This window comes from Octopus sinensis, linkage group LG5, assembly GCF_006345805.1.
Source record: "Octopus sinensis linkage group LG5, ASM634580v1, whole genome shotgun sequence".
In the NCBI taxonomy this organism is placed as follows: domain Eukaryota; kingdom Metazoa; phylum Mollusca; class Cephalopoda; order Octopoda; family Octopodidae; genus Octopus; species Octopus sinensis.
Window position 1 is genome coordinate 38,004,479 of NC_043001.1, and position 23,461 is coordinate 38,027,939.

At 37.5% G+C, this 23,461-nt stretch overlaps 1 protein-coding gene across 1 annotated transcript in view; it reads left to right on the plus strand.

Annotated features, from left to right (window-relative positions):
* The window catches only part of LOC115211795 (pyridoxal 5'-phosphate synthase subunit SNZERR), a 31,344-nt gene that overhangs the window by 3,202 nt on the left and 4,681 nt on the right, over window positions 1-23,461 (plus strand). Inside the window, exons 2-5 of the mRNA XM_029780497.2 lie at window positions 18,200-18,262; window positions 20,257-20,357; window positions 21,324-21,404; window positions 21,690-21,810. Of these exons, the coding sequence (XP_029636357.1) occupies window positions 18,200-18,262; window positions 20,257-20,357; window positions 21,324-21,404; window positions 21,690-21,810 (366 nt within the window). The remainder of the gene's footprint in view (window positions 1-18,199; window positions 18,263-20,256; window positions 20,358-21,323; window positions 21,405-21,689; window positions 21,811-23,461) is intronic.

Consider the following 23,461-nt stretch of genomic DNA (forward strand, 5'->3'; position numbering starts at 1 on the left):
GGCTCAGTCCCGCTGCGTGGCACCTTGGGCAAGTGTCTTCTACCAAAGCCTTGTGAGTGGATTTGGTAGACGGAAACTGAAAGAAGCCCGTCGTATATATGTACGTGGTGTATATGTTTGTGTGTCTGTGTTTGTCCCACCCCCCCAACATCGCTTGACAACCGATGCTGGTGTGGTTGCGTCCCCGTAACTTAGCAGTTCTGCAAAAGAGACCGATGGAATAAGTACTAGGCTTGCAAGGAATAAGTCCTGGGGGTCAATTTCCTCGACTAAAGGTGGTACTCCAGCATGGCCGCAGTCAAATGACTGAAACAAGTAAAAGAGTAAACTGTGGAAGTTATTCTTACTTTGAAAAAAGGGGCATCAAACCTTTTGTTTATCTGGTAATACCAATAATGTAAGGTTTTGCGGCTCTTGGAGTATTTATTTTAGAACAAAAACAGACTTGCTTTATGGTATGGACCATCCTAGTACCAACCAATTTGCAAAATATTGTGGAAGGAAGAGGTCTATTAATTATCTCACATCACAAATGAAAAGCTGTCCTCTCTGAAAACCTTGTATATTCTATTATATAATCAACTATCAAAGGGTAAGTTCAAGGAACCTGCAAGATACATACTAGTATGCATTAAGACTGTGTATTAAGAAAACAACTGAATAAAGAGCTTTATTCAAAGAAAAAGTAGAAACGTTAGCGCATCAGGCAAAATGCTTAGCAGTATTTCGTTTGTCGTTGCGTTCTGAGTTCAAATTCCGCCGAGGTCGACTTTGCCTTTCATCCTTTCGGGGTCGATAAATAAAGTACCAGTTTCACACTGGGGTTGATGTAATCGACTTAATCCCTTTGTCTGTCCTTGTTTTACCCCTCTATGTTTAGCTCCTTGTGGGTAGTAAAGAAATATATTAGTGTTAGAAAAATGATTTTGGTCAATTCTAAGAAAAGTGAGCAGGACCTCAGTATAATTTAGATTAATCAACTAATTAGAGCATAAGAGATATAGTGCAATTACAGACTGACAGGGAATGAGGCATTAAATCTACCAACTCAGTGTGATATGTGAATGGTTCCTTAGATTAAGTTCATTTATCTAGATGACCCAATTAATCCTTGCTAAGTAGATAGCCTAAGGAGTAAAATTAGTAGTTTTCAATGACAGATATTCTTTTTATATATGAGAGAAAATGTTTCTTGTCACGTCTTGTTTACCATATCTTTGGGTTGCCCAAAGCCTTGTAAGTTAAATTTAGTAAATGGAAACTCTGAAAGTCAGCTGGTGGGACTATTCATGTTATTGGGTGGTAGACTGAACCATCACCTGGTTTCAATACCTCCACCTATTTCTTGGATGTTTAGTGGACTCCACTCTGGTGTAAGTATTTGAGCCTTTTGGCACCGTCTGAGAATAACTTTCTCCTGCCAGTAACAGAGATCCTGAGAAAGAGTATTGGTGCTACTTCTTCCTAACTAAATTATTTTAACAAATAAATACATAAAAAGAAGAACAAAAACTGACTGAGCAAGGTATGACAAAATTAGGCTTGATAAGGTGCTGGTCAAAGATAATAGCTAAAGCGAGACTGGACTTTGAGGAAATAAAGTTAACGATCATAGATAAAATGCACATGAGGATAAGAATGACTATCTTGATGATATAATGTTGATATGATATCCAGAGGTTGATGTGTCTAATGAGAGAAAGAAACAAAGAATTTTAGATTTAAATATATATATTTTGTAATATCTAATACTTCTCAGTAGAATTCTTTCTAGGATGAAATTCTAATCCAAATGAGATTTTTTTTTTTTCTTTTTGGAATGGTCTGAAGTAGTGGTTCTTAACCTTAGAAGCAGTATTCCCTTCAAAGCATTGTGAGCTCACAAGAAAACAGTGTGTTGGGGAGATGCTTGATGTTTAGAAAGACTGAGATTTTTTATAGAAGATATTTAAACCAAGTACAATTTTTATATTGTAAACATATTTTTAAAATATGCTTTGTTGTGATTAGAATATGAATAGGACATTGTATTATCAGTGACTAAGAATATGATTGATGATGTACTAAAGTCCAGCATAACTGGATTTCTTAAAGAATCTGTGACACTAGTCAGTGCAAATATCTAAAATAAAGCACATGCTGAATAGGGTAGTATAAGAGCATATGGATAGTAGACCACTGCACAAAATTAGCTTTTGTTTATTTAAAATAATTTGCTTTTTTTTTTTTGTTTCTGAGAAACATGGGGGTGAGTGTCTGTAAATTGGGGTTACTAAGTTCAAAAGTTGAGAATCAGTGATCTAGAACAAATGGCTGTGCCCATAGCCTTTGTAGGCTCAATGAGATCAGTGAGAACAATACAGCTAATATTTGGCCTTAAGAGTTGAAAATCAGTACCTGTAGGGAAAAGTATGTAGAAAGTGATTGCCAAAGGGCTATTAATCTTGGACTAGGCAGCACTATCTCTAACAGATTGTGAGACTCAGGCAAGTTAGTGTACCAACTTGACCAGCACTGTCTGGCATTTTTCTGCTCTGCATCCAAGCCTCACAATGGAGCCTGACTCAATGTGGTGCCATCACTCATGATTGGCACTCAGCTTCCTAGTGACTGTTTGCACATTAGCATTTCCCTGAGGCTTAGCCTCCAAATCTGTGAGCCTTGTGAATGCCACTGGATCCTTTCAGCCTCTATCCACAGTCATGCCATCATAGTACTGGTCATCTCCTGTGTCATACTGCCCTTAAACGAGATCATAAAGCATGGCCTAGATACTATTGGCTTCCCTTTACAGCTTGAACCAGTGGGGCTAGACTGAAGGGGCAATAAAAGGCCTGATGGTATGACAATTTTCCCATTTTGTAGCAGTAGGCCTCTCATCTGGGATGTCTCATGCTGTGACACCTTCTCCAGTGGCAACTTAGTGCGTTCAACTACCACCCCTGGTTCCACTGCTCATCAGAAAAGCAAACTGTCAAGGTATCAGTTACTCTCTGTTGGGTTTATGATCAAGCTTGTAGCAGTGGAGGCCTCCAGTGTTCTTTACCCCAAGACCATATCCTTGCTCACTGCTATCAGGGCAGAGATGGCTATCTGCAAGTGTGAGCCCCATGAGTCAGAGTAGCTGTTCCAGCACATCTGCCTTACTATCCTCTGGAGCAACATTCTTTCTATTTTGTCTGCTTGGACTATGAGGTGCTCTGAATTACAGAAAATTGTAGTTTCCATTCTTTTAAGTTTCTCTGTATAAGTTGCTCTGTTGAATTCTCATTTCTGCAAAATAACTTGCCAGCCTGTTGTTAAAGTTCATATTTAAAACTTTGTTCCTCCTGTTCTTTTGATGATATCAGAAATGGAATTGATGAATAAGTTTGCTAACTTTTCTTCATAATCCAATCTTAAGGTCTTTCTGTAGAAATTTTCTTTTATTTTATTTACATTTGATTTTACATGCTAAATTGGATAGACTCTCTCTCTTTTACTCTTTTACTTGTTTCAGTCATTTGACTGCAGCCATGCTGGAGCACCACCTTTAATCGAGCAACTCAACACCGGGACTTATTCTTTTGTAAGCCCAGTACTTATTCTATCGGTCTCTTTTGCCGAACCGCTAAGTAACGGGGACATAAACACACCAGCATCGGTTGTCAAGCAATGCTAGGGGGACAAACACACACACGCATATATATACATATATACGATGGGCTTCTTTCAGTTTCCGTCTACCAAATCCACTCACAAGGCATTGGTCGGCCTGAGGCTATAGTAGAAGACACTTGCCCAAGGTGCCACGCAGTGGGACTGAACCCGGAACCATGTGGTTGGTAAACAAGCTACTTACCACACAGCCACTCCTGCGCCTATATAGACTAGTTCTATATCTTTGATTATCTGTATGAATTGTTGAAGCTGGTATTTTGAGAGCAACTATTCCACTTTGCAGTCAGATGTAATGTCACTGTCTTAACATTAGAATTGTGTTTAACCTCCAATACTTTTCCTTAAAGAAACTTACTTTCAACCTCATGCTAACATCCATCTTCCTTTTGATGTTATATTCTTGAAAAAATGAGTAGTAACCGAGACTTGATTGCTAAAGAAAACATTTTTTTCATTTTAAAGTGGAATGCTGAGTTGTACATACATGAAGGTGCTAAAGTTTAATGTTATTTTCTGTTATAAGTACTGAGGGAACCACTGCCCTAACATGTACTTTTCCATACTTGCATGATTCAGGCAAGAGTATGCTGGAACAATTTTCCATCATGTGTCTGTTTTCTATCATGTATTATATGTCTCGTATTTTTGTAATATAATGGACTTTGTTATTCAATGTGTCATTTTAAAATTTTGAATGTGGTGACTGAAACTTGATAAACATGTTTCAGCTAAACTTTGGCCCAAGCCATATCTAATTTAATAGCACCACCTGATAGGATCAGTTAAGTAATTTTTAAATCAAATTTTGTGGTCATCATGATCTATTCAAGTAGGGAGCTCTTGTTGACTGAGATGTATTCAAGTATAGGTGACTTACCTGATATCCCTTGAAGAAATTTGTCCAGGTATTATTTGAAGATGATGGGATTTTTTTTTCTTTTTTGATTTCTTTTGGGATAACATTAATTAGTGCAGGGCCTGTTGAGAAAAAGAAATTATATTGCACTGTATTCAGATGTTGTGAGCCTGAATAAGAAAATTTGGCTGTTATTTTAGTTGCTCAAGTGACCACACAGAAATCTTTCTTCATTGACTTGGTTGTTGCTTAGTCCCATATCAGTTCTGATGAACCAAATCTATGATGAAAGGCATTCCAGTAAACATCATTTTTTAAATATTTTTTATATCAGGAATTACATTGTCTTATACATCCCTTACTTAAGATGGTAGGTGTATTTGTATTTTGAAGAGGATATGACTGCTGTTTCCAGCAGGTCATACAATATGTAGAAGTTTCTTTGTTGAACATCAATACTGTATCACTGCCTAACATTACTTGTAAGGCTGTAATACAGCAGAAAACAGTTCTTCCACTTTCTGTTTCATTCCTTTAGAGAGGTATGTGATTGAGGTAAGCGGTAATATGAGGTTATGAGTTACTTGAAGAGGGTGTGACAAGTGGTGAGAAGGTAGCCTGGCAGAGTTCCCATGGCCCTGGAACAGTTAAGATTATTTTTATTTAATTACATAATAATCATTTGAAGAATCACCTTAAGGTTTTGACTATGGTGTATGGCTTCTAAATTGTGCTTAGAGTTTATGTATTTTGTAACTATACGCTGAACCGCAAAAGAAACACAATTTTTTCAAATGTTATTTTTATATGGTAAATTCTGAAAATTTATTTCGGGGATATAAGTGTAAATATTCCAAGACATGCTGTTTATGGCTGAGACCCAAATTGTAGGTAACCTTTCAACTTTCCCTGAAACGAGACGCCAAAACACAGCTGCATTGAATGCAGTGGGTGGCAGTTGCAAACAATTGTCATGAAAACCAAAATGCACGTGCATCTCATTGGAGGTTATGGGTATAAAAATCAGCTCAAACCATATTCCTGGCATTCATAATTTGGATGCATCAAGCATGACCTGATTGTCAGCAGCGCAGAGAGAACATGCTATTGGTCAATTGCAAGCAGGGCAGCATACCTGGTTGTTGCGAAAGCTTATAATGTCCATGTCTGCACCATCTATTGCCTGCAACAGTGATACAACAAGACCAACAGCACTGCAGACCGTGCCTGCAGAGGGCACTCCTGGGTGACCATGCCCAGGTAGGACTGTTTCATCCACCTTTGACACCTCTGTGATTGCTTTGGACTTGCCAGTGTGACAGCTTATGAGACCATTGGCACTGGACAGCAACCCATCAGTGACAACATGGTATAACATCAACTGTCCGCCAACAACCTGCATTGCCATCATCATGCTCAAGGGCTTGTCCTTGCCACCCACCACCATCACACATGACTACAGTGGAGCACACTGCACCAACAATGGAGGTCAATAGTCTTCTCTGACAAGAGTCAGTAGTGCATTTCTACCTCAGATGGCAGAGTGAGGGTGTGACCTAGGAGGGGTGAATGCAACAGAGATGCATGTGTCATGGAGAGAGATATATGGCGTGTACAAAGCATCATGGTTTGGGGTGCTATATACCTGAATCAGAGAATTGGGCCCCATGTGTTCCAAAATGTTGATGCAGGCAGAGGGAATGGCATCACAGCACAGCACTACGTTGACCAGATCCTAAGACCTCACATCGTGCCCTTCTTCACATGTCACCATAGCCACATGTTCCAGCAGGACAGTGTTCCCTCCCACGTCGCCAGGGTCACCATGGAATTCCTGCATCAGAACCATGCAGTGGCCAGCTCTCAGCCCAGATTTGAACCCAATTGAACTCCTGTGGGATGAAATCCAGTGACGGTTGAACCAGGTGGTCCCAAGACCAACAGCTTATGTGGAACTGGGAGTAGCTTTCCTCAGAGTGTAGGCACAGGTGCCAATGGCTTTTGTGAACCACCGCATGCACTCTGTGTACCAACGGTGTATGGGCGTTTTAAACACCCAGGGAGGGCATACACGGTATTGAACATGTCACACCCTACAATGTCAATGTGCTAGATCCACCCACTACCAGAACATATGACAACGACCCATAGACTGTAGTCAAAGTGCATCCAAGAAATTGACTTTATCAGATATATCAAAATTTATCTCTGACATAATGAAATTAAAACACATTTCACAGTCACACATATCTCGTGTTTCTTTTGCAGTTCAGTGTATTTTATATTTGGTTTTTAGCTTCTTTCCTACATGTTAATATTCTTAATGTGTTGATAAAATATCAAGTATTTTAAAGGAAACATAGATCAAGATAGTTATAGTTGATCTGAAAAAAAAAAGCAAATCCTTGGAGAAATTTGTGAAGTGAAATTTATTCTACAGACATACTAACTGATGACAATATTTGGTTTTTGCTTGCTATCCTTTTTCTTTTTCCTATTAAACTGCTTAATGAAATGAGATAAAGTAAACTATTTTTCTGTATTAAGTTTCTTAGAAACAAACTGGATACAGTGAGTGTTGTAAAGTAGGAGTATGCTTCTAGAAAGCTGAAATCAGAGTTGATCTTCGGTCAAAGCCATTCTACTTTGTTTATACTGATAACAGCTTACAGAAAAGCATTAACATTACCTTTGAATCTGGAGTGAGAAGACCAACAACAAATAGAAATAGCTTAATAGTTTCTGTAAACATACTAATCGTGTTCCCTCAGATGGAATATGTATTAAATGCTTGGAACAGTCCACTCAAGAAACCATTGGCTATATTTATTTTGTGCCTTATAAGCAACAACCTTTTTAATACTATCATCATTACATTTCTTTTCTTTATATCAAGTTTTCTTAAAAATAAAATTATAAATTCAATGTACTTAGATCTATGGTTAAAGTTTTAACAGCTTAATTTTGGGCTTAATATAATTTTTTATTTCCTAATGTTAGAAACAGTTCTGTATTACCTTCTGTCTACCAGAAAGTTTTCGGACTAGTTCTGTAGCATGCCAACAGGTGGCAGCACATAGTAGCATATGCAGTGAGAGCTAGCAGTGACCTACATGAGGCAGTGTGCTGAGTGACATCACTGCTTATTTTGCAAGTTGTGAAATTTGTGTTTTTGTGATCACAAGTATGATGTAGTGTATGATTTTGTCATGGACAGGAACGAGCCAACATGAAATTTTGCCTTAAACTTGGGAAGTCTGCTACGGAGACATTGAGCATGCTTCGGCAAGCTTATGACAATGAGGCAATGGGTTGTACGCAATGTTTCGAGTGACACAGGCACTTCAAAAGCAGAAGAATGTCCCTAGGAGACAGTGAGCGATCTGGAAGACCTGCCATGAGTGTCACTCCTGGAAATGTGATATTGTGCATCAAGAATTCATGCCCCAGGGCCAGACCATAAATCAAGAGTTCTACTGCGATGTTTTGAAACATCTGAGGGAGGACATTCAGCGAAAGCGACCGGATCTGTGGAGCTTGAAGAATTTGATTCTTCACTATGTCAATGCACCCTGTCACTGAGCTCTCCTCACTCTTGAGTTTCTCACCAAAAACAACATGGTATCGCTTCCGCACCCACCCTGTTCACCAGATTTAGCACCTGCAGACTTCCATCTCTTCCCCAAGATGAAAATGCAGCTCAAAGGTCACTGTTTTAACCACCATTGTTGAGATCCAGAATGAATTATTGACGTCCTCGACTCAGGGAAAATAACTTCCAGGCTGGATTCCAAAAGTGGCAGGAACACTGGGACCAGTGAATTGCTGTGCAAGGTGACTGTTTCAAAGGAGATGATGTTAAAACTTGGATAAATAAGTTATTTTTTATTAAACATAATTAGTCTGACAACCTTTTGATACCACCTCGTACATTTATATGTCCAAACAAAACCCAACAGCTTTACATTTCATAAGTAGGACTATGAAACTCTTGTTTTGACTATTCACATAAATATTTGAATGTTTAGAAACATCATCTTTGATACTATAAAAAGATAAATATAGATTTACTGGGAAAAATAATTAGACAGCCATCATTTTTCAAAATATTTCCACCATATTTTTTCTGTTTAGTTAATTAATGCCTATCTTATTTCTTAACCCCTTGTGTTACATATTTCTATCACAAAATGTCCAATTCATGTCATTTTCTCACATTTAGTGAGGAAGTTGTTTGCTGAATGTGAGAAAAATGAAATAATCTGGCAATATTTTAAAACCTTGTCATTTAACAACAGTTTAAATTCAATAAATATGCCTTGCATTACCTTTCTCTTTATTTTAACAATGAAGTGTTATCTCACGTAACTGTCAATTTGGAATTTACAGAAAGAAAAGAATGTTTAAATAGAACTAACTCTAGCTCTTTTAATACCATGTTGGTATGCAGAGATGAATTATAAAGCTGTAATAATAATAATCCTTTCTACTAAAGGAATAAAACCTGAAATTACATTGACCCCAGTGTTTCACTAGTACTTAATTTATCAACCTTGAAAGGCAAATTTGACCTTGGTGGCATTTGAACTCAGGACGCAAAGATGGATGAAATGCTGCTAAACATTTTACTCAGTACGCTAACGATTCTGCCAGCTTGCTGCCTCAATAATAATAATGATAATCCTTAGTGGTAATTCAACTGTCTTTACATTCTGTTCAAACTCCACCGGAGTCGACTTTGCCTTTCATCCTTTCGGGTCGATAAATTAAGTACCAGTTGCATACTGGGGTTGATCTAATCGATTGGCCCCCGTCCCAAAATTTTCAGGCCTTGTGCCAAGAGTAAAAAAGAATAATAATAATAATCCTTTCTACTAAAGACACAAGGCCTGAAATTTGTGTGGAGGGGGGGGGGGCTAGTCGATTAAGTTACTGTTAACACGATGGTTAATAATTTTATGGGTATTTACCAAGTCAGTTGCCAGACATCGGAGCTTCAGTGTATCCATGCCCAGGGAAGCAAGGCATTCAGAGTATGGTAGATGCCTGATGGAGAGGATTTGCTTGGTTGCACATCTCTGAACAGTTTCTTATCTGAGCAAGATATGGGTTCCAGACCGGTGATACAAATTCCAAGTGTGGCCGCACCATAGCCTTAAATAGATAGCTGGAGAGTGGCTGACAAAGGTCTTGCTGATTGATGTCAAGATAACCCTGGCCTCGACAATTTTAGAGCTGCACAAATTGCTACTGACAGTAATGCCCAGGTCACATTCACAAGAAAACTTCTTGATATTAGTGTTGTGGAGGGAGTATGTGGATGCTGGGTTTTTCCTCCCAAAATGCATGGTGGTACAATTGTCCACAGCCAGCTTGAGTTGCCAGTCCTTGATCCATTGCTGCAGTGTGTCCAAGTCCAATTGCAGGAAAGATCTATAGTGTTCAGGATCTGTCCTTTTTATCTCAAGGTACAACATGTCATATTTCAGCATTGTGGCATTCTTTAAGTTGGCATCTATGTCATTAATGTATGCAACAAACAAAAGGGGACCAAGAACAGATCCCTGCAGTACACCAGATGATATCTTATAGGCTGAAGAATGCTGTCCTAGAACAGTGATTACCGCTTTTCAGCTGAGAATGGATGACTACAACCAGTTATAAAGATCATCTTTCACACCCATTGCAGAGAGTTTTGCCATAAGTCTTTCGTGTGACACAGATTAAAAGCTTTAGCAAAGTCAAGGTAAACAACATCCACCCATGAGCCGTCATCAGTGATCCAGGTGATGTCTTCAAGAAACAGTAAGTTGATCATAGCAGCTGGAGTAAGGGATAAATCCAAATTGTGGGCTGGATAAGGCTGTGAGAATTCCAGAAGTTCCAGACTTTGTGACACAGGATTCCATCAGTTTGGCAATGCAGCTAGTAAGACTGACTGGACAATAGTTGACAGACAACATGTGGTCACCCTACCCACCACTTTTGAAAAGCAGGTATGTAACACCATCAAGACCAGGAGAGGCATAGTGGCACTTATTCTTAAAGTGATGTTGCAACATTGCAGGTGTAAATTTCATAGTTGTTATAGAATTTGATGTCAGAGTTGGTGGAGATGGTACATTTTGATTTTCAACAGTGAAAATGCCTGCATAGCATTCAGCAATGAGTTCTGTGCACTTGTGTGTACCACTCCCAGACCCCACAAAAAACACATATTGCTGACAGCAATAAGATGAAAAGTGCTGCCTCTTTAAAAGTTCCGTCCAGGGAACACTGCCCCCATCCCCAAGCGATGCTAATGGTTGTTCTACGCATTCTTTGAGATCGTCAGTAATCTGACTTGTGTGGGGTTTGCGAAAAAGACCAACTGGAGAGCGAGGTCTCTACATTGAATGTACATATTTCCAGAACACTTTACTGTCAGTGTTGGTTGCTATGCATTGTTCAAATTTAAGTACTCTCCTTTCTGTCACCTGCTTGAGATGGATGATTTATTGCGCTTTTTCTATTTATATCTGATTTATGCAGTTTGTATTCCAGTTCAGCATACAACATTCTTTCCTGACAAGTCTGACTGCTGCAGTCTCCCAAATTGCAATTTTGGGATGTTTTTTGTGCTTACGCGGTACTGATGTTGTACATACTGTCTATATTGAGCTCAGAATGTTTTGAAGTATAGTATTGTTCTTAGTCTTCATAAATGACTTGCCCGACGACCTCACGCAACACACCCTTCTATTTGCCGATGATATCAAACTGCTCACGGTGATATAGAGGATCTTCGTCGATGCCTCCACCAAATTTGGAGGTGGTCTAACGAATGGGACCTGTGTCTGAACGTGTCAAAGTGCTGTCATCTGCCTGTTGGCTCTCCCCCTGCAACTCAACTTGATTTCGAGCCGGGTTGTCTGCTGCTGGAGAGGACCGATCAGGTAAAGGACCTGGGTATCTTGGTGGATTCCTCCTTTTCGCCTTCGGCCCAGTGCGTCCATGCTGCCAACAAAGCACGCGGAATTCTGTTCTTGATTCGACGGTCATTCGGAATGCTCACAGCAGCCATATTCCTACCACTCTATGTCACGCTGGTGAGACCCATATTGGAGTACGGGATTCAAGCCTCTTCTCCTTATCTCCTCAAAGACATACAGCATCTCGAAAGAGTCCAGAAGCTGGCTACCCGCATGGTTCATGGTCTCAAAAATTTGTCCTATGAAGAAAGGCTGAGGACGCTCGACCTTTATTCTCTAGAAAAACGCCGCCACCGTGGTGATCTCATTCTCGCCCACAACATCATAAGCGGAAAGTGTAACCTCTCGAAGAGCTGTTCTTCACTCCTGCTCCAGAGCGTCGGCTGCGGGGTCATTCCGAAAAGCTCTACCTGCGACGATTTCATCTCAATCGAAGGAGAGGAGCTTTCTCTGTCCGGTTGCGGATCCGTGGAACAAGCTGCCAGACGAGATGGTGAAGATGCCGACGACCGCTTTGTTCAAAGCCTCCCTTGACCTCAAGTGGCCTGAACTCTTTACATGAACACCACCCTGTACTTAACTCCATGTCCCCCTACATGGCCTTGCTATTTGCTTTTGAGCCAAATTAACTAACTAACTAACATTCACATCTCCAGAGTTGTAAAATTCCAACTAGTTTGGGCATTCTAGCTCAGTGCAGTAAGAGTTCCAGTCTAAGCGACCAGTTTGGAAATGGCTGTGGTCTTTGTTACTGCCCATAAGGGACAAATTGGCAATGATCAGAGTTGCTTAAAGGTTCCTCAGTAGTAACACTAATAACCATTTCAGGAGTAGTGGTAAAGAGTAGATCCAAAGTTTTGTCACCTCTTGTTGGGGAGTTGACTACTTAGAACCAGTTTGAGTCCAGCACTAGCTCAAGGAAATCATTTGCATTTTGCAGCCAACAAAAGGTTTCCCAATCAATCTCAGCATGATTGAAGTTGCCTGCAATAAAAACAATTAGTGGCTGTTTTCCTGATGGCAGTTCTGAAGATATCACAAAGTTGTGTGTCCTGATGGTAATTTGGTGGGTGTAGGTAAACAACTCCAAGTAAAAGTGTTGACACAGTCATACATATATCGCAGAAAATTACTTCTTGTGATTGGTTCAAATCAATGCAAGGAATTGTTGAAAAGTTTGAATGAATGTAGACCATCTCACCACCTCTACAACAATTAATATGGTCTTTGCGATACAGGTTGTTGCCAGCTATACTGCAAATCTCATCACAGAATAAGGAATGTGCCCATGTTTCCATGACTGTAATGAAATGGGGGTTGATACCTTTGACGTAAGAATCAAAAAGATGTATTTTGTTGCACAAACTATGAGCATTTAAGGACAACAATTTGTACCTTGATTTCAGGCTATGATGGTCTGTAGGGGATGGCAGATTGTTCTGATTTAGTTTCCCACAGTTTTTTCACTGCCAGCTATTGTGGTACAGTGTATTCGGACCAGCTGGTATCTCCTTTCCATGTTTCACCAACCTTAATAAACTTCCATATCTGCCCATCGTCACATAGGCTAAAGCTTTCATGTTGTGCTGAGTTGCGATTTAAGGAAGCTGCAGCATGTAGCTTTGTACGTACATCAGGTGTTAGGCCAGGGCATGTTCTAAAGGTAATTCTATTTTCACATCTAGCTTTACCAGGGGCTAAAAGGTATGAACGTGCCTCAGTAGAGTTTGAAAAAGACAGCCTGATTAGTTTGGGTTTTGGTCCTAGTTGACCAAAGCAGAGAACACCCTTTGGAGGAGCACAGCCTAGGTTTTTGGATGAGCTGGCAGCAAATTCCAGAAGGTCAGCTATGTCCTCTGATACAACAATGGCAATTATTTCGTGGCTAACAGATTCAGTGGCTGTCTCAATGCATCTAGATTTGGCAAGAGCCACAGGGAGATTTTTTAGCCAGGCACTCCGATAAGATCTCTCATTGCAGAGTTCTACATGAACACTTGATTTGATTTCTGCTATTTCTCATCTTAAAGGTGAAATCATTTGTTGTATTTCTGCAAACTCTGTATGGATGGTCGATCTTTGTTGTTGTTGATGTTCTTCAACAAGAATGGTAGGGGAAGACACAGTCATCCGTTGTTGTTGATGAGAGGTAACGGGAAAGGACGACATGAGTTGCACAGACTTTAAAGAAGTGAAGCTTGCCATAGATGATTTCATACGCAGAACCATGGCTAGTTTGCAGAGAATATGCCACCTCATCGATGGTCACATTGGTTCACCAGAACCATCTTTCAAGCTTGTTGAGTCTTCACACTAGTGATGGAGGTTGTTGAGCATCCTGCTCTCTCTTCATGCTTCACTCTTGTCTGGCCATTTTAAAACTTCTTGATCCATTCATACTCACTTCTATAAGGCAGAGCACTTTCCTTGTACTGTACTGAAAGTTTATGATGAATTTCAGCCCCTGACACAGCTTCAGACTAGAGAAATCGGATCACTGATTTCTATTCTTCTTTGGTGCACACTGCCAGTGGTGCAGCTGTGTTTACTCTGTAACAGAAGAAAGAAAACTTGAACAATCTAGGTCAAACTTTGGTTATGTAACCACAAGAGTACCACCTTTTAGTGCACAAGCACTGAAGGCAGTGTGGCCAACCTAAAGAAATTTAGACAAAAGTACAGATAATTTTTTACTTCTAGGATTTACTTAGTTTGCACTATTACTGTCTTTGGTAATAATACCCTTTATTAATTGTAGTTGTGTTTAAGAATAGCAGAGTACTGGACTAAATACCAAACAGTTGTCTCAACTCCAAATTTCACCAAGATGAACTTTATCTTTCATTTTTCCAGGAAAATAAAATAAATACCAAACTTGTACTAGAGTTAATTCAGTCAAACATTCCTGCTTTACTAATTTTTAGCTTGTGCCAATCTAAAAAAAATTATTAATTATAGCTATCTTATATCAATCTTAATTAGGTTTTAAACTCTGGCTGTTATTTTGTTGCCAGACGTTACATCTAGTTTTCATCACGTTGCCATGCTACTTCAATTTTCTTATTTTCATATATCAATTTAATACATCTAGTTTTTAGTTACCAGTTTATTTTGTTTCAGCTATGTCTGTTATTCTCATATAAGAAAAATGTGTTCATTCACCTGTGTGTTTTGCTCAGCCAGTACTTATCTAAAGTTTTAATAGTATTAAGCAAATGGAATACAACTTGTCCCCTGAATACGCTGTTGTTCTTTCTCACATCTTTCTCCACAGACAGCACTGAACTCAAAATTACAAGTCAATAAAACACTCCTCAACTTTAAAGTGTCATTACTCTAAGATTTATTTGTCTTATTTGCTGACATAATGCAATGATGGTAGTGGTGGTAGTAGGATACAAAGTGTTAATCTCTTGACTGATTTTTCAGTATTTTACCAGCTTCTACAAAGCTTTTTCAATACTGTAACCAAAATCCCCTGTAATAAACTCTCACGATTTTAAAAAATAGGACTACATTACTAGTTCAAAATATTATGACAATAATCTAAATATTAATTAAACACATTTATATTTTTTTATCTGGTGTTTCTATGCTAAGGTCTTCCTCTATGCTATAGATCTGCCTCTATGCTATAGGCCTGTTCAAACAAAGCAAACTAGAGCAACACAATAACAAAAGACTTACCATATTCTTCATTAACTTTCAAAAGTGTACTTAAGAAAGCAAAAAAGAGGGAAAACTCAAAATGGTTAAATATCAGCCAAATCTCTTCCAAATTGTATCTTTTTTATGGACAGAACATTTGAGATAACATAATCTTACATCCCCTAAAAAGACAATATGGCCATGGTTGGGAAGTCTTTGATCATAGGTCTGCTCCATCAGAATTAACCAGGAACTAAAACATGCTTTTAATGCATGCTTTTGTTGTCTTCTTTTTAATAAAAAGAAATAACAATTAAGGCTCTTCATATTGGTTTATTAAATGATACTCATAAACTACCACTTTGTGTTCATAAAACTTTGTTGAAATTGTTAGAATTCACATTGTAAAATATCATCCTTAGATCTAGGAGACTACAAAACCAGCACTGTGGCTGTAGAAAACTATTTTCATGTATTTCTAGACTACTTTAAACTGTTCAGAAGATTAAACTGTATTGATTTACAAATTTTATTCCCACATTAACTAAGGATATACTTATACATACACAGGATGTGCAGGATGCATGTGATCCCCAAAATAGCAAAACCATTGTTTTTACCTTGCTTGGAATGAACTAACTGTCATTTTATATGGTTCTTAACAATCATTATTCTACTGTCACCCTCGCTCCATTCTCTCTCTTTCTCTCTCTCTCTCTGACATTTCTGGCACCCCCAACTGATGAGAACAAAATATTTTCTGGTAGCATTTTTTTTGTTTTAGTATTTGACAGCTGGGGCTGACTGACATAAGCAGTTCTATCATCTGTTGTTGAATGGTGAGATAGTTTTTTAGTCATAAACTAATATCAAAATACCAACACCCACTCCTGTACTAAATCTATATTGTTCCTCCTCCTTCCCACTTCCAACTCCTTCTCTCCACCGCCAACTCCTCCTCCCCACCTCCGATTCCTCCTCCACTGTTTAAATAGAGATCAGATGGGTTTTCAATTAGCTCTCAGTTTCTATTTTTATAAGTCATTGATGTAATTCTTTAGTTTATCACAGACTTTAAAAAAAAAAACAAGTTCATATATGATTTTATGTATTTTTATCAATTAAATCAACAACAAAGGCATTGTTTAGTTTGATGGCCATGTTAGGTTGTGGATATTAACTATTGTTATTAACTGCTCCTCTTGGGTAATGGTTTGTAGAATTGTTTGCATGTCAGACAAAAGCTTTATGACATCAACTTAACAGCACTTTATGGTTTCACTTCAAATCTTACTATGGTTGACTTTCATTCTTCTGAGGGGGCAGTTGGATATTCATATTAAATAAGTATCAATAAAGTACCTTGTGTGAATTCAGGTTTTCTCAAGTATCACATACCACCAGTCATCCTGGTCCTTTGTCATCTCTTCCATGTGGTTCAAGGTCCTGAGATCAGCCTTCATAACTTTGTCTCCCATTTTCCACAAGTTCCATCCCTGTTAAGTGATTGACACTACTTATACAGAGTGTCCAAGAATTAACTATTTATCTCAATGAAATCAGGCAAATTAAAAAAAAAACTGACATGATTTTATGTTTATTACTTATGATTCCAAAACAAATAGATTTATAAATCTTGCATCAAAACTTTATTGAAAATTTTCAACATGTGCTCTGTCTGTATCCCTGCAAATTCCAAATCTATCCTTAGTATTACAAAACACATTTTGAGGCATTTCAGAGTTATCTCCTGCACTTCTAACTGAATGTGTTCTTTAAGTTCAGCTAAACTATTGCCCCATCCAGAGGATGGAGATAGAGAAAACGATTGCAGCTAACTTTTAAAAATGCTGTCACGGACAGATAGGCAAGATCCAACAGGAATCATCATCATCAACTTTCCATACTGGCACAGGTTGGATGGTTTGACTGAGGACTGGCAAGCTAGGAGGCTGCACCAGGCTCCAATCTAATCTGGCAGGGTTTCTGCAGCTGGATACCCTTCCTAACGCCAACCACTCTGAGAGTGTAGTGGGTGCTTTTTACATGACACTGGCACGGAGGCCAGTCAGGTGGCACTGGCATTAACCATGCTTGAATGGTGCATTTTACGTGCCACCAGCACTGGCATTGGCTGCACTTGAAAGGTGCTTTTTATGTGAAATGAAAATAAAATTTTCATACTCGATGAATGAAAATAAAATTATTTAAAAAATTATAAAAATTTTTTAAATATATACAAAATAAAAAATTCATACACTTTTAACACATCAAATATGATAAATATAAATAAAAGTGCGTTTTTATTTATATTCTGGGACACCCTGTACAGTTGTCCTCATCTTTATATATCACATGTCCATAGCATGGCAGTCTTCTTTCTTGCACACTGCATCTGATTCCTTTTATGCCCAATTTTTTCTCTCAACAGATTTGTACTTTCAATTCTTGTAAGTAGTTAAAATAGTCATGCACCATATCAGTTCATTGACTTTGTACCTTTTCTACAAATTTGTTGCTTGTGTAACTGGGAAAATTTTTACAGTGTGGCAATAAGTTCTGTACATGATCTACTACCCAGTTCTGATTTGTAAATCAATCACAATCATCAAAGCATCAGTGCCCCAACTTCTGTTTTCTTCTTTCCTACGTATCTTAGGTGTTTAGCTTTCCTTCTCATAAATTCCACCAACATTGCTTTCTAACTTTCTGGCATCAAGAAAATGACAACTAGTAAGTACTTAGGGTCAAATATATCAACTTATATCCCCACTGCAATATTACTTTGTCATCTGTGACTTTGCAAAATCTCATTATTCTAAACTAATTCCTCCATCTAGTCAACATTGCCTTTCATTATGATTGTCTGAAAATTTTTTAAAAAATGAAAGAAATTGTTTTAAATTTCAAGCATTCACTTCATAAAGATTTTTTTTAAGAAATGCCATAAATATCAGTTTTCTGTGATATTTCTCCACCAATTTGTAACTTTATCCAGTGTAATAAATCCTTGTCACCATTATTATTACTATGATTATTATTAATATTCATATTTTACTTATAGATCCTGATGTTGTTGTTACCAATTTAACAGCTGTGAAGGATGAAACTGCAGGAAGGAAAACTGGTGTGTTTTACACTTTAATTATCTTATAATGTATGACTTCACAAAACTGTTGACTTTTTGACACAACCTGTTCACAGCTACAACAGTTGTGATATTTTAATTCTTTTTACAAGGCTAACTTGTTGAAAAATTAAAATTGCTTAACTTCTGAATTTAGGGTTACAGTTACCACTTCATATTATAGCTAGTTGCAATCTGCTAACATTTTCAACATAACTCATTAGCATAGTTTAGCTTGTATCAATCAAAAAAGAAATCAAAATATAAATTATTCTCTGTAATATAATGTAATAATGCTAAAGGAAAAGAAATGTTGGTTATATTAAAACAGTAGTTTATAATTTTTTTTCTCCTACTAGCCATCTTAAAATACAATATGAGAGCAGATTGTGTGAACAGTAAATCCAAACCTTTCTGCTGTATTGACCAATCCTCACAATACAGAATAAAAATAATATATAAGTACAGAAACCTCATTCAGACCTCAAGGGTATGAAAATAACTGTAGAATGTGCTCACTGTTTATGGTGATAATCTCTATATACTTAGGTTACCTGAACTGAACCAGCAAGAATTATTGCCATAGTTTGTGAGAGTTTTCCTTGGGAAAATATCTTCACTGAAATAATAAGAATAGCCTGGGCAAAGTTCAGAGAGCTCTTACCTCTGCTGGTGACAAAGGGCCTCTTGCTCAGAGTAAAAGGTAGACTGTATGATGCATGTGTATGAACAGCCATGTTACATGGCAGCGAAACATGGGCCGTGATTGCTGAGGACAAGCGTAAGCTCGCAAGGAACAAAGCCAGTATGCTCCGATGGATGTGTAATGTCAGTGTGCATACTTGACAGAGTCTAAGTACCTTGAGAGAAAAGTTGGACCTGAGAAGCATCAGATGTGGTGTGCAAGAAAGACGACTGTGCTGGTATGGCCATGTAGCGAGAATGAATGAGGATAGCCGTGTGAAAAAGTGCCACATCCTAGCGGTTGAGGGAACCTGTGGAAGAGGTAGACCCAGAAAGACCTGGGAACATGAGGCCTCACTGAGGCAATGACTAGTGACCAAGACCTTTGGAAATATGCTGTGCTTGAGAAGACCTGGCAAGCCAAGTGAGACCATATCCGTGGCCTATGCCAGGGGTGTAACCAGCCCACTTATGCGTACCTTTCCTTCATTGGACACTAAACTCTGCTTGCGAAAATCTGTTGAGGTAAGTGAAATCAAAATCAAATTCGATGACTGGCATCCGTGCTAGTGGAGCACTAAGAGCACCATCCGAGCATGATCATTGCCAGAGCAGCTGACTGGCTTCCATGCCAGTGGCACGTAAAAAGCACCATTTGAACGTGATCATTACCAGTGTCACCTTACTAGCACTTGTGCTAGTGACACATGAAAAAAACATTGCCAGTACTGCTTGACTGGTCCTCATGCCAATGGCATGTAAAAGCACCCACTACACTCTCAGAGTGGTTGGCGTTAGGAAGGGCATCCAGCTGTAGAAACTCTGCCAGATCAGATTGGAACCTGGTGCAGCCATCTGGTTCACCAGTCCTCAGTCAAATTGTCCAACCCATGCTAGCTTGGAATGCGGACGTTAAACGATGATGATGATGAAAAGTCAGAAAGTTTCATTTAAAAGTTTGATAATATTAAATATTAATCTAGAATCAGTTGACTGGCAGAAATTTTAAGATGATGATCTAACTGCTTTGCAGTATTTAGTTTTTCTCTGTTTTATGTTGAAATGTTACTGTGGTTAACTTTAACTTCTCTGTTTTCTCACTCTCTCTTGCTTTCTTTTATCCTTACAAATTTGTATTCTTTTTTTGATGTTAGAATTGAATATGATACATTTAATCTTTAACATAATGCTTACTTATGTAACCTATTTCAGTTTCATTTAATTTATAGGCTTACATATTATTTTTGCTAGATTCAAGTCATTCTCCTTATAACATTAGTAAAATATATGTTTTTATTACTTTATACTAGGAACCTTCAAGGTCAAAGCTGGTATGGCACAAATGGCTAAAGGAGGAATCATTATGGATGTTACCAATGCAGAAGAAGCATGTATCGCCGAAGAAGCTGGAGTAAGTCTGTCTTTTTTTATTTGTTTTTTGTTGACAATAATGAATTCTTTCTATTGCTTAAGATCTGCTATAATGTAAGAGCAAAGCAATAATTTGAAATTTATTTTATCAACCTGCAAGAGATGAAAAGTATCATTGATCTTAATTGCATTTGAATGCACAAAAATATGGCATCAGACTAATTATTAATTAGCACCAAGTCTCATGTTCTTGGGTTCAAAGTGAATCATCTGTGATCCTTTCTCTTTTCTTACATTAATACTAATAATTTATTAATGTAGTTGAAATTAGTTGAAATGGACAGACCAACAGAATGCTAATAGAAGGATTAGCTCACCTTACTATTAATTAGCACCAAGTCTCATGTTCTTGGGTTCAAAGTGAATCATCTGTGATCCTTTCTCTTTTCTTACATTAATACTAATAATTTATTAATGTAGTTGAAATTAGTTGAAATGGACAGACCAACAGAATGCTCACCTTACTGTCTCAAGATCAAACCTACTGGGATCAACTTGTCTTTCAATTTTGGAAGTTAATTCAACCAGCTATATTCTATTGCAACTAGAATTAGCATCCTCCCTTCTCAAATGCAAGATTTTTTTTTATAATTTGTGAGTGTATGAAATTGAAGTTTTGCTTTTCCTAAAGATATTAGCAATGTAAGTAAAATAATTGCAGATAAAATTACTAATTAGTATATGAAAGCAGTTGTCAGAAATATAAAGAAATGTCGTTCAGAAATATATATTTTGAGCTTTTTAGTAAAGCATATGGAATAGCTTACTCTTTAGCTTGCTGCTCAAAAATAACCTTACAGATTATAACTTCAAGGGTAGTTTTCTTCAAATCAAACTAATTCACTTTTGCATTATCATCCATAAATGTATGTGGTTCTAAACGAGACTTTCACAGGAAAGTCCTTATCTATTTCTTATGACATAACTTTTTCATTTTATTTCATAGGCTTGTGCTGTTATGGCGCTTGAAAGAGTTCCAGCTGATATTCGCCGCCAAGGAGGTGTAGCCAGAATGACTGATCCCTTGGTAAGTAACTTAATGTCTCTCTCTTGCTTAGCATTGGCCTTCTTAATTCCTTAGAAGGAATAATTTGACATAATTCCAACTTTTAGTAATGAATGGTGTATTGATATGTAATCAACTGACAATGTTTTCATGCTAAATAAAGTGGCCATTACAAAGTATCTTACAAATGTAAATTTATCCATTTTTCCCATAGAAGTTAGCATATTTAATTGTTATTACAGAAATATTAGGGATTAATTAATATCATTGAAGTTTGCACTAAAATAAAAAAAATTTCCTTTGAAGAAAATTAAAGAAATCATGAATGCTGTTACAATACCAGTGATGGCTAAAGCCCGTATCGGTCATTTTGCTGAAGCCCAGATTTTGGAGGCTTTAGGTGTGGACATGGTCGATGAATCTGAAGGTAAATACACAAGTTTTTAATTACAATTATGAGTTTTGGTCTTTATATTTGATGACTTACTTTTCTGTTTCTCTGATTAAAGCAACCCTAATATTTTCAGATAATATCAAGTTGTCTTTCTTACATACTCTGTTTTGGGGTTCTTGTTTTGTTATATTTTGCCAGAGTTAATTTCTTATTGTATTTTAACAATTTAATCAACACAGCATATTAGGGATAACATTTCAGTGATATTAAGTCTGTAATTTTCTTAGTTGTTGTAACCACTTCACTAGATTTTATGTCAGTTTCTGTTCTTGAGCAAAACATAAATATCACACAAATCACATTTTCTGCCCTTATAAAGAGAGGTCAGAGAAATCAATATTTTTTTTATCATCATTATCAATCATCATTTATTTTTGTATTGCACATCAAATGACATAACTACTCTGTATGTATTAGCTTTTTTGTGAAGATTGTTTTCAGTTAACATGAATGAGTAGCAACTAAACAATCACAATTTCAAATCTTCTTAGATTGTTTATTTAGCCCTCTGCTTAGACTGTTTATTTAGCAATACCACATAAGTGTATTTTTCTGTTACTAATGTCTTTGTAAAGTAAGATATGTTGCTCAATTTGTTATGTCCTTTACATCCTCTAAGTTCAAAATACTGCTACAGAACTGTTTTTAATTTTGAACACTTTGATGGTCCTACCTATATATTTCAGTAATTCAGGCAATAACATAGACAAGGAATAACTCCAAGTTTCGGAATGTATCATACTGCTTTTGGAATGTGTCATACTGCTTTTGGAATGTATCATACTGCTTTTGCCAATCTGAATTTAATCTGTCAGTCAAACGGAGAGTAGTTTATAATCATTACTGTTGTATGGGTCTGAAATAATTTTGGCATGCTGCAGAATAGAGCAGCTGTACTTCATCCCTGCCACATGTAGAACTTAGTGCACATGAGAAAACTCAGCTGCACTCTCATTAAATATTCTTTTCTACTCTAGGCACAAGGCCTGAAATTTTTGAGGAGTGGGATGCAGTCGATTAGATTGACTCCAGTATGCAGCTGGTACTTAATTTATTGACCCTCGGCGGAATTTGAACTCAGAATGTAAAGGCAGACGAAATACTGCTAAGCATTTCGCCTGGCGTGCTAACATTTCTGCCGGCTTACTGCCTTACCCTCATTAAATATTGCACTATTTCTGCTGTTTGAACCAGTTGATTAACTCCCCTGGTAAGACCGATTTGTTCCAGTAGGCAGTAACTTAATGGGAAAAATGATGAGGTGGTCAGACAAATAGTTGGCAATGAGACATGAAAATGTTGATGATGAACTTCAGTCACTTGCTTACTACTTTCTAACTGTAAAAACTTAAGCTCAACTTCACTGACAGTTGAAAATGTTTTCTAGTGTAGCACACGCTCATAGATAATGGTAGTATTTATTTATCTGTTTTCGCTTAACATATCAACCCTTTTTCTGACCCAATTTTGGATAGTGAAGCAACTTTTTAGTGTGCATTATAACTGAATCTCATAGAAAGTTTAGCTTTGAACTAATAATATGTTGACTTGGTCCAGAAGATGGTTGACAAAGTTTATCAATTGTGATAGAGTTATACAGAAGATTTTATTTATTTATTCATAT